This window comes from Rhamphochromis longiceps, linkage group LG13, assembly GCF_057381845.1.
Source record: "Rhamphochromis longiceps isolate RC_006_pf linkage group LG13, R_longiceps_female_GT1.1, whole genome shotgun sequence".
In the NCBI taxonomy this organism is placed as follows: domain Eukaryota; kingdom Metazoa; phylum Chordata; class Actinopteri; order Cichliformes; family Cichlidae; genus Rhamphochromis; species Rhamphochromis longiceps.
In genome coordinates this window covers 24192290-24203472 of record NC_140569.1, presented here as the reverse complement: position 1 = coordinate 24203472, position 11183 = coordinate 24192290, and the positions used below count along the sequence as shown (strand labels likewise).

Genomic DNA, 11183 nt, shown 5'->3' with positions numbered 1-11183 from the left:
CGGTATTGTGTCAACAACCACCCAGTAGGGTACATCGGACACTTTACCATGGTTATTTTTTCTCCACGGTTGACCAATCATGTGTTACTAAGGCGTTTTCTTTGTCGCTGCCATCCAATTGGAGGGGTTTATTTTTGAAAAGGCGGGATTAGTATACCCGTCAATCATTCTCAGGAGGAGGGGGAAGGATCACAGAAAGAGCTAGGCTAGAGGAGCTACTCAACAAGGCAAACAGCAGCTCTGCGAAAACGACTTTTACCCATCCGCATCCAACATCAATCGGTGGACGACGTTTAAATCTGTCGCATTTTTCTCATAAATGTTCCTATGGATTACTAATCCACTTTCGTCGAAAACCAGAGGTGTTTTTCAACTTGACAGCATAGGTGAGCCTGCTTTTGTTCGGCAGAGCCGTTGCTATTTAGAACATTTTACTAGCTTGCTTCCCTGCTGCTATCAAGCCAACCTTGACGTTAGCTAACTTGTTAACTAATGCTGTGTTGTGTTTAGGGAGGGTGGTTTAGAGGAATGAATGAATTTGGCGACAGGGCAGTAGAAACCTGCAGATTAAAAAAAGAAAAGGAAAAAAAAACTTGTTCAGTTCGATAACAAAGTTAAGCCGTAGCCAGCCAAATTAGGCGGATGAGCGCAGTGAAAGGTTATGCTACTCCGTGGCTGAATAGTTTCAAGTGTGCTGGACAGGCTCCGGAGTGTTGTGTTGTTGAGCGGAGGAATCCTCGGGGACGCTGTCGTCGAGTAGCGCCTGCCACGGTGCTCGCGAATAGCCATTTAAACAAAAAAAGTGATATTACCCGAAACAATCGGTGAGTTCTTATTAGCGTGACGAGATCTGTCGAGCAGCGGGCGGACGATATAGTTAAACGGAGGTAAAATGCATTGTCAGGCTTTCCTTTTGTGCCACCAGTAACGTCTGGCTCCTCACGACTGACTTGTCCAATGTAGGTTGGAGCTACCGTGTATCAAGGAACTCGCCCATTTGATCAGTTGTGGGGATAAAAATCAGCTCAAAGGTTATCCATATTTCCCCACCTACTGCTAGTGATGACTTGTTATTCTCGGTGTTGTGGGTGCTTGACCAGTATTTTTTTTGTGGTTATTATTATGTTACGTATGTTAAGTAACAAACTGCTTGGACGTGAATCACTAGTGGAGAGGTTTAAATGAGCTCGACGCTCTAGTTAATCACTGTAGCAGCTTTTAGAACAGGAGAAAAGACTACCGAGTCTCGAAGCTTGTACGAGTGTGTTAACGTTGTTGGGAATGGTGCTAGCAGTGGTGGTCAGTCCACTCACTCGCATCGGCTCGGTCTAGCAAATTGTCTGGGGCGGATGACATTGTATCCTCCGTGAACTAAACCAAAGGAGGACTGCGACCTTGGCTTGTGTTACAACAATAAAATTGTGTGGTGGTGGTGATTTGGGGGGGGGGGGGGGATTAACGCGATGTTGCTGCGTTGCAAGTCTTCGAGCTTGACCTTGTTGCGAACCGTTTCGTCGACTTGTTTCTTTGTCGGGAGCAAATCTCCACTCATCGCTGCTCCGTGAACGTTCAGCGAAATGCCACAGTAGAGCATTCCGTTCAGAAAGTGACTTCCAATCGGTCTGCACGGCCGAGCTTCACTTTTTTTCTTTTTTCGGGGGGGCTCAACTTGACGTGTTTTGTACTACCAGGGCGGTGATATGACATATCTGTAAAGGTTTTTGGGGTCTAGCTACTGTGTTATTATCTCGCTCCCTCGCTCTACATTTATATATATTTTATTTATTTATTTATTGCCGTCGAGCGCACTCTCCGCAGAGAGCAGTGCACCGACACCGAGGGAGAGAGAGAAGCGAAAACGAAAATGGATGGTCTCGGTGCAGTTTTCCTGTAACAAAAAACACAGCGTTATCCCAGTCTCCGATGAGAGAAATGGCCGTGACACGGGCAGGTGACTTGCGACCGCGGTTCCCTGGATTTTCCCAGTGTTTGCCTGCTCAACTGTTCTCCTTTTCTAGCTTACTGTCAGCTACAGAAATGGCGTCATCCTCTGCTGTAGCGTTGGTATAGTCAGTGCAGTGCAGACAGCAGGCACACCACGCTGCCGTGTACTCGGAGAAACGAGCGCCGTGCGGCTGTTAACACTGTCCATCACTCCATTAAACAGCTACAATATTATCCATCTGTGCACACAAACAGACACACACACAGAGGAAGCCTTTGCTTCGAGTAGCGACTAGTTACTTTGTTTGTGCTCGCCGTTCTTAGTCACAAGCCAAGTCTGGCTGACTAGCGCTGACTGACTGACTTACAACAGTGTGCGCTGGGCATTACATAAACGGCTTTAAAGGCTCTGCGAATGAGCGATCAGCCTGCCACGGTGTACTTTGCAACACATATTATTGGACTGGAAAGCTCCCGTACACACACATACACACACCCTTGTCTGTCTCTTTCTCGAGCAGATGTGTTGCAGGATGTAAAGAAAAGAAAGATGTTTCGTGTGCAGTCGTCGATGTTTTTTCCCCAAGCCGTTTAAAGTGAGCATCTACCGCCCAGCTTTTTCTTCATTGCATCCAGCAGTGTAGCAGAAGAAGTGATGTCATCATAACATAATCGTGTCTTGTTGTGGCAGACATAAGTTGGCACTCTCTGAAATTTCTAACAGCTTCTCCTACCTTTTTGTTTTTCCAGCTTGGGATCCGTTAAACTGGTCACCTAGAGGACTCATAGAGAGATGAAGGTATGTTCATTCATTTTTTTTTTTTTATCTTGCATGTGCTCAGTAGCACGGGGAAGCTCCCATTAGCTCTACTACTTCTGCAGCTCAGTTTCATTCAGCTCTTATGTAAACACGACTTAACCAGAGGAATTAAACGGTTGGATCTTCCTATTAAATGTAAATGTAAACACAGCGTCCTGGATAAAGGCCAGACTAATACAATTGTTTGATGTCCCCGATGTTGAGTTTCTAGTGTCTTCAGCTTGCTTTGCAAATGCAAATTGAAAATTGTAATATTAATGTTGTGCTTTGTTATGTGTTGGCATTGAATTATAAGACGAGAGGGCGTGGATGTGAAGTGATGTATGTGTATGTGGCTCTAAATTTATACCAAAGGTGTGGCTTGTGAACTTCATGATGAGATTTAAGAAAAACTTGGTCATGACATTGTTTTCTTCAGCCTTATTTAGCCTGAAAAAACACAGCTGTCTCTCTCAGTGATTTGAGCTATTTATTCTCGTGTTATAGCTGCAGTTATGACTGCAGGCAGTGTCCTAACTTATCATTTGTTGCCACATGAGTCATTATGCTGCCTCGTAACCTGCAGAGCAATTAGTATAACGCACATGAGTTTTTTGTGTTTGTTTGTTTTTGTTTCCTGACTCATGTAAGGTAATAGTGATGTGTGAGGAACATAAACCAAGTAGAACAAGAAGTTGCCAGGCTTTGTGATCGGAGAGTTGATAGTGGCCACATTACAAGCAGCTCTGGTAATGATTAGCTACTTTGTTATGCTTGTTGTGGTTAATCGGACTAAACCGCCACCCACTAATAAACATGTCACCTTCAGCCAAATTATCCAGTTATTAAAGTGCAAGCAGAAAGAGCAGGGGGATACAAAGATAGATGCCACTTTGATATGTTTGTCTACATCCAAACTCTTTCTGTTGGTTGTCCTAGTGGTAACGCTAACTTAAGCTACTGGGTGGTCTGCGATTATTTATTTTATTTTTTGGTGGTCTGCGATTATATAATGACCTATTTGTGTGGCGAGAGGAGTTTTGATTGCCAATACTGGAAATGCACTTCAATAAGCCGAGATGCACACTGAGGAAAAACGTGACTTTAGCAGATACCGCCTGACTCGCATGTTATGTTGGCCTTTTGCTGCTTAATTTCCCCGACGTCTCTTTGAATAAAGCTAAACATATAAAAACTCATGAAACATGGTGCTATTAGTAACTGTGACCATTTTGCAGTTATTGTTGTTTCCACATGGGTTGCAGTAGGCCTCTAGTAGATGATTATTATGCTTAAATGTTCACATCCACGCGTCAGCTGAAAGCAGTGATGTTCCCACACTGACATTTTCTGTTTAATGTTGTAGCATTTGTTGTTTTCACAGCGCTCTGAGTTTGTGTGGCTCTATTGATGCTAGAGGAGTGCTCACTCATTTTACCGCTGTGTGTATGAGCATCTGCTCAATGCCTAAACTGTAAATTGCTCTGTAAGTAGGACAACTTTTCATTATGTTCACTTAGCGTTATATGTCACTTAGGCTCATGGTCTGCAGGCTTTCTTCACCAGCTGCGCGCGCACACACACACACTGCTGTAATACAGTGTGTAAGATGAAATGCTGTACAGATTAGACCCATTATAAGAAGTTAGAAGTGTTGGATGTTTGTTTAAATCCTTAATAAATTTGTTATAAAAGAAGTGGAATACATTAAGCTTCTCCTTTTATGTAGTAGTATCAATAGCAGCGGACCACTCTAAATTCAACCACAGTCAGTAATATTAAGGACATTCGTCGCTTTTGTTAATAACAACAAAAGGGTTTGATTGTGTGTGAGTGTAATTGTGTAAAGCTTAAACTCACACAACAGTGAAAACGTTGATTTTCTATATATTCTATACGACAAAACAACACTACAGGAAAAGTACTTTTCCGACTTTATTTTCATCACAGTTTGATCTTATAAAGAGGAAGTTTTCCATATTTTTCCAAACAACTTTGTCAGTGTTTTTATTACATGGTCATAAAACTGGAAAATCAATAATAAAAAAAAGCATGGCTTGCAAACTGGAGGTGCTGGGTGTGTAAGAATGAGGCAGGGGAGGTCTGATGAAAGATGTTTTTGAGTTACATTTTAGGAATATCAGGAGAGCTCGGCTTTTAAGTTTGACCATCCCCTTTTAAATCTGTCCTTTATAAACTTGAACTGCAGTTCTAGTCCAGAGTTGCTCTGTTGTGTCAAAGCAGTGAGTATGCAGATTTTGCTGTTACAGTGAAATTAGTTATTTCTGTGGCCGTAAACTGTATGCAGTGCAGTCATTTGGTTCCTATTTTTGCATTTGAGAAGATGGACTCAGGAGGTCAGGTACAGTAGGCTGTCTAATGTGCTTTGAAAAGTACACCTCATGATCACATTTAAAAGCTATGGTTCACTTTTGGTTAGTATTACGTAGATCTGGATACAAACAATATAGTCATTCTTTGTAAAAATACAGTACTTACATTTTTATATGTTTAAAAAATGCATAAAGTAAAAGTAAAGTCAGCCTGTTCATTCATGATTTTTAGCTGTACTTAAATTTCAACGTTGTATCTTTAAGTGACATTCACTCAACTGTTTATATTACTTCACTTGGGTCCTGGTCTCAGTAGCGACACTTAAAAAATAATAGCGCAAGTAGCTGTGAATGTAACCAATTATACTGATTATACTTTTTTACATTTACACTCACTTAGCTTGATTTGTAACTCAGTTTCAGTGTACCTTTCATTCAACATTGCTGAGAGATTTTCAGTTAATACTTTGTTAGGAATACTTGCTAGTATGTAGTAGGGCTGCACGATTAATCGTTAGAAAATCGCGATCTCGATTCATACTTATGTGCGATCTCATTTCCAAATGACAACGATTTAAAAAAAAAAAAAAAAAAAAAAAGACAACGACGATTGTACCGCATTTTGATCCGGGACGTAATCTGCATGAAAACAAGCCTCACTCTTCCTGCTCAACAAATGACAAGGGCGGAGCCTTATACCACGTGATACAGAAGCCGTGGTGTGATGCTAAAATTAGCAGGAAAAAAAACAACGGAGAGCACGTCAGGGATGACGAGAAAGTGACAGGAGAAAATCTGTCCCGGACAACCACCCAAACATCAATAACGGGAACCTTATACAGCGCTTCCCTATACCCGTCGAACTCCCGCAGGCACAAAGAAATTACGGAGGCTATCACTTATCACCTGACCAAAGATATGGCTCCCATCAACACTGTGCAAAACGAGGGATTTAGGAAAATGATCAACACCCTAGACAAACGCTACACAGTGCCGTCCCGCAACTATTTTTCTATTGTTGCACTACCTGCTCTATACATGCAGTGTCGAGCAACGGTGGAGACGGAATTTCAAGCAGTACAACATTTTGCGGCAACAACAAAACGTGAGACATTTGTTGTTTTTATGTTCAGTCTCAACTGTTACGAAGTTGATGTGCAGTTAATAAGTGCAATAAATATTTATACTGGAAAAGAAAATCGTGAGAGAATCGTGATCTCAATTCTAAGCCAAAAAATCGTGATTCTCATTTTATGCAAAATCGTGCAGCCCTAGTATGTAGATAAGTTTACCCATAGAGCTGTAAACTGTACAGTTTTAGTCGAGAAGAAAAGTTTTCCAGTCTGTTAATCTGATGTTGAATTGTACCTGTTGATCAGTGTTTTATCATCAAGGGTCTGTCCATATGCTTTATTAGAAAAAGGGTGTCTGATAAAGACTTGTTTAATTTTTTTTAAATATAAAAAAAAAATTCAGAAGCACTGAAATTCTCGAAGTAGATTAAACTGCTGCTGATCGCACAGGAAGCGTGAATATGGTGAATGCCCTAAATGTGGGGGAGTGAGTGCGTAAACAAAAAGTATTAAGATTGCAATTTTTTTTTCTAGTTCAGAGCTGCCATGGCATTGCCAGGGCAGCTCCTGCTGAAGCACCAGTCACTGGAATTGTGGCGACTCTGGTTTGGACAAAGAGGTGATTCACAGCAGGATTATTGTACGTGTGAGCTAGGCTGGGAGGGTGCTTAATTCTTTCCTGCGTGCCTCTTGCATGTTCCTTTGTTTGGCCTGTGAGCACCACAGTACAGTATAATGGGTGTAAAACTATTGTTTATAATATTTCAGAGATGCTACAGTCATTAAAGCATTGTAATTCTCTTGGATAAATATAATAGATTTTAGATTTAGATGTGCCAGTAATCTTAATAGACTGAGACATTTGTGTTTTATGTCATCCTATACAGCCTAAAATAAAATAAACCTAAACTAAATCAAACCACATTCAAACTAGCATGTGTGTCATTTTACATTTCACACATCCGCAGTATTGATTCACAGTACTCTGGGAAATGGCAACAGTTTCTTTATTTATTAATTTTTTATGTCTCACAAATACAAAGTGTGTGAGTTTCTGTGATGGTGTGAAGTGGAAAAAAGAAAGAGACTCTGAGATCTGAACAGCAAGCAGCTTCCTGTCGTTTCAATTTTAAATCTGATCTGGGTTCACATCATCAGAGTTCGGCTAATTAACAGTGGTTTTTAATATTCTGATACTGTATTTCAATGAGAACAGCTCTACATAAGTCATGTTTTAAATATATAAAAGTATGTAAGTAAATTAGAAAGTATTCACAATATCTTTGCCAGGTTAATCAGTATTACTGTTTCATAGTTTGAATTTGTTGTGGATTTGAAGTCTTAAAGTGTCGCCCACACGCACGCACAGCCGGCACAGGTGTTTTCACTTAAAGTGCCTAATTAGAGCTCTTCTTCTTAGAGGACAGTGTGGGCATCTATAAACTGTTTGATTGACAATACGCTCTATTATATTTTTCAAATGGTATGAATTGTCTTAAATTCTTTTTGGATGGGACCTAAATGATTTTTAGTCGCATCACTGTGAGATTTTCATCAGACAGTATCTGCTCTTCTGTTCGCTCAACCACACAGTGTAGCTGCATTGTTCAGGCCATGCCTTAAAAAACAACCTGTTATTTTTATATGTGTTTAGAATGGTTACTGGTAACAGTAGGCTGTTACGTTAGCTAAGTTAACAGTTGCAGGTCAACCCTAAAAGGGAATAAAAACGTATTCAAATGACAAAAGCCCCAATGCGTTGACCTAAAGGTGGCGATGATGAGGAGAAGGCCTTGTTAGCTACAGGAAAGACAAGAGACAAATCATGTGACTCTTGGAAATGAAGGGGCGATCGTGGCTCAAGAGTTGGGCGTTCGCCTTGTAATCGGAAGGTTGCCGGTTCGAGCCCCGGCTTGGACAGTCTCGGTCGTTGTGTCCTTGGGCAAAACACTTCACCCGTTGCCTACTGGTGGTGGTCAGAGGGCCCGGTGGCGCCAGTGTCCGGCAGCCTCGCCTCTGTCAGTGCGCCCCAGGGTGGCTGTGGCTACAATGTAGCTTGCCATCACCAGTGTGTGAATGTGTGTGTGAATGGGTGGATGACTGGATATGTAAAGCGCTTTGGGGTCCTTAGGGACTAGAAAAGCGCTATATAAATACAGGCCATTTACCATTTTATTTACCATTTACCATGAAGTCATGTCAGGAAAGTGTCCTGTATGTCAATGATTGTTCAGGAGAATGCTCCTTTAGTTAAATTTACATTTTTAATGCTACTTTAACTCGTATATCTTTTTTAATTAGATTACACATAATAAGATAATGCAATATATTGCATCGTCAATTATAAGTTAATCACATATATATATTCGACTGCAAGTTGAATCAGCTCAAATAATTGCAAATATCTGTGTGTAGTAGTGTTTCATTTGCAACTTTTTTTTGTCACCGTCTTTATTTCTTTTGTTGCAATTTGTGGCTAGTTAAATGTTCAAAGACAGTGAGACAAAGAGCTGAAAGACTTTAAAAAGCATTGTTATTTGTCAATTTATTTTATTTTATTTTTTAATTTCTCTGTTGTCTTGGCACAAAAGGGAATTACATAACAAAAACACTGGTATCATCTTTTGGCCAAATTGTTTTTTAAACATTAATATCAGCCCAGAATTTCACAGTTGGTGATTTTTTATTTATTTTATTTTTTTTGAAAAAGTCTTTTTTTGGTGCAGAAATAATCTGTCATGCGATGTGTCTTGTTGTATTTTGAATTTGTGTGACTGAATTTGTGGTCAAGAAGAATAAATGACACGGAGTCATTGGTGCACCCTTGGTAGATGAATAATATCTTATTAAACTAAATACTAGATAACCTTTTATTGTCTGGCAGTATTTGGGCATTATTTTTTTTAAACAAATAAATCATTCATGGCTTTGTGAGAGCAAGATTAACCATGCTTCTGCTGTTATAGGCTACCTTACGCTCTCCATGTTGGAAGTGGAAAGGAAACTTCCTGGGTCCTCTTCCTCTTTTTCATCTGCTGCAGTGTCTGCACTGATGAACTAAATGTACCTACACAGGTCTGCTGTTCAGTCTGTGCTGCACAGTATGCAGTGTGGTTGGTATAGTGCTACACTGACCCACCTTTCCGTATCTCTGGGTTGCTTTTCCATGAGAAGAATCAATGGTAGAGAGCACGATTTTGCATAAAATGAGAATCACGATTTTTTGGCTTAGAATTGAGATCACGATTCTCTCACGATTTTCTTTTCCAGTATAAATATTTATTGCACTTATTAACTGCACATCAACTTCGTAACAGTTGAGACTGAACATAAAAACAATAAATAAACATAAAAACAACAAATGTCTCACGTTTTGTTGTTGCCGCAAAACGTTGTACTGCTTGAAATTCCGTCTCCACCGTTGCTCGACACTGCATGTATAGAGCAGGTAGTGCAACAATAGAAAAATAGTTGTGGGACGGCACTGTGTAGCGTTTGTCTAGGGTGTTGATCATTTTCCTAAATCCCTCGTTTTGCACAGTGTTGATGGGAGCCATATCTTTGGTCAGGTGATAAGTGATAGCCTCCGTAATTTCTTTGTGCCTGCGGGAGTTCGACGTGTATAGGGAAGCGCTGTATAAGGTTCCCGTTGTTGATGTTTGGGTGGTTGACCGGGACGGATTTTCTCCTGTCACTTTCTCGTCATCCCTGACGTGCTCTCCGTTGTTTTTTCCCCTGCTAATTTTAGCATCACGCGGCACAGCTTCTGTATCACGTGGTATAAGGCTCCGCCCTTGTCATTTGTTGAGCAGGAAGAGTGAGGCTTGTTTTCATGCAGATTACGTCCCGGATCAAAATGCGGTACAGTCGTCGTTGTCTTTTTTTTTTCTTTTTCTTTTTCTTTTTTTAAATCATTGTTATTTGGAAATGAGATCGCACATAAGTGTGAATCGAGATTGCGATTTTCTAACGATTAATCGTGCAGCCCTAGTAGAGAGTGATATACAGAAGACTGCGTGTGTCCAGAGTCTGTGGGCTTTTAAGAAATCCATGGAGACTTACCAGTGTCCCTATAAAGTGAGGCCCTATGTATGCATTACCTCCCACCATACCATCAGCACTGGAGCTTTAACCTTTTGATAGCTGCCAGGATTTTTATTTTATTTTAATTTTACTGAGTTGTAGAACGAAAATGCTATAGTCACTAAGGCTGTCTAAGAAATGCGCCATAAGCAGCAGCTTATTTTCAACCATGGAGCCGGCTGTTAAATTTTTCATGACCCGAGTCTTTATTGAGTAGAAACTGATCTCATTCTGCCGCTGTCAGTGTCACTCCAGACTGCTTTATTTTTGGTTAAAGCGGCGATGATTTCAAAGCTCTGTCTTAATGTACCGATATCTTTTGTTTTCCGACCAGAACAGCTTAAACGTCGAATAGGTTTTTGGATGATCAGTAATCAGTGAAGCACTCGTACTCTATCCGAGACAGAAGTACTTTATGACCAATAACAGTGGTGCACCTTCACCTCTGGTATTTCTTTTAGATGGCTCATTGTGGAGGGAAAAAAAGCTTTTAAGGCATGATTACACATAAGGCTATTATCCTGGGTGTGCATGTTTGACTGATAGCCAAGTAGAGCATACTAATAATTACAACTTGGACATCATTATTTTCCCTCTCGAAGCCAGAGTGCAGCTTTTGGAGGAGTTGGTGCGTATTTCTATGAAAGGTAGCCGCAGGTGCGTTTTGTCACCCCATGCCAACTCACATTTGTATGTGTTTAATCAAGCACATGTGCCTGGAGAGTATTTTCCACATCAGTAGCGCTAGGTGAATAGCCAGAGAGCTGGTCTTGATTGTAGTGCTGCTGCTATCATCATGCTGACTTTCTGCATGTAGTGGCTGAAGTGGCGCTTAAGGCTTATCATAAATACTGTTCAGTCCTTTTTTTTGTCTTTTTTTTTATGACAGAATCTTGGGAAAGAGCCGTTCTCATTAGGTGCATGATGTTGTTATGAGTTGACGAGAGGATG

The 11183-nt window shown here is 40.7% G+C and overlaps 1 protein-coding gene across 3 annotated transcripts in view; it reads left to right on the top strand.

Moving 5' to 3' along the window:
• The first annotated feature begins 174 nt into the window (after positions 1–174).
• Positions 175–11183, top strand: part of arid4b (AT-rich interaction domain 4B) — a 39189-nt gene continuing 28180 nt past the window's right edge. For 2 of the 3 annotated variants that reach the window (XM_085428592.1, XM_085428589.1), the window contains exons 1-2: positions 176–386; positions 2695–2743. In XM_085428592.1, the coding sequence (XP_085284718.1) occupies positions 2738–2743 (6 nt within the window). In that variant the 5' untranslated portion in view covers positions 176–386; positions 2695–2737. Of the gene's footprint in view, positions 387–2694; positions 2744–11183 lie in introns of all 3 variants that reach the window. The other variant, XM_085428590.1, reaches the window with a different exon arrangement.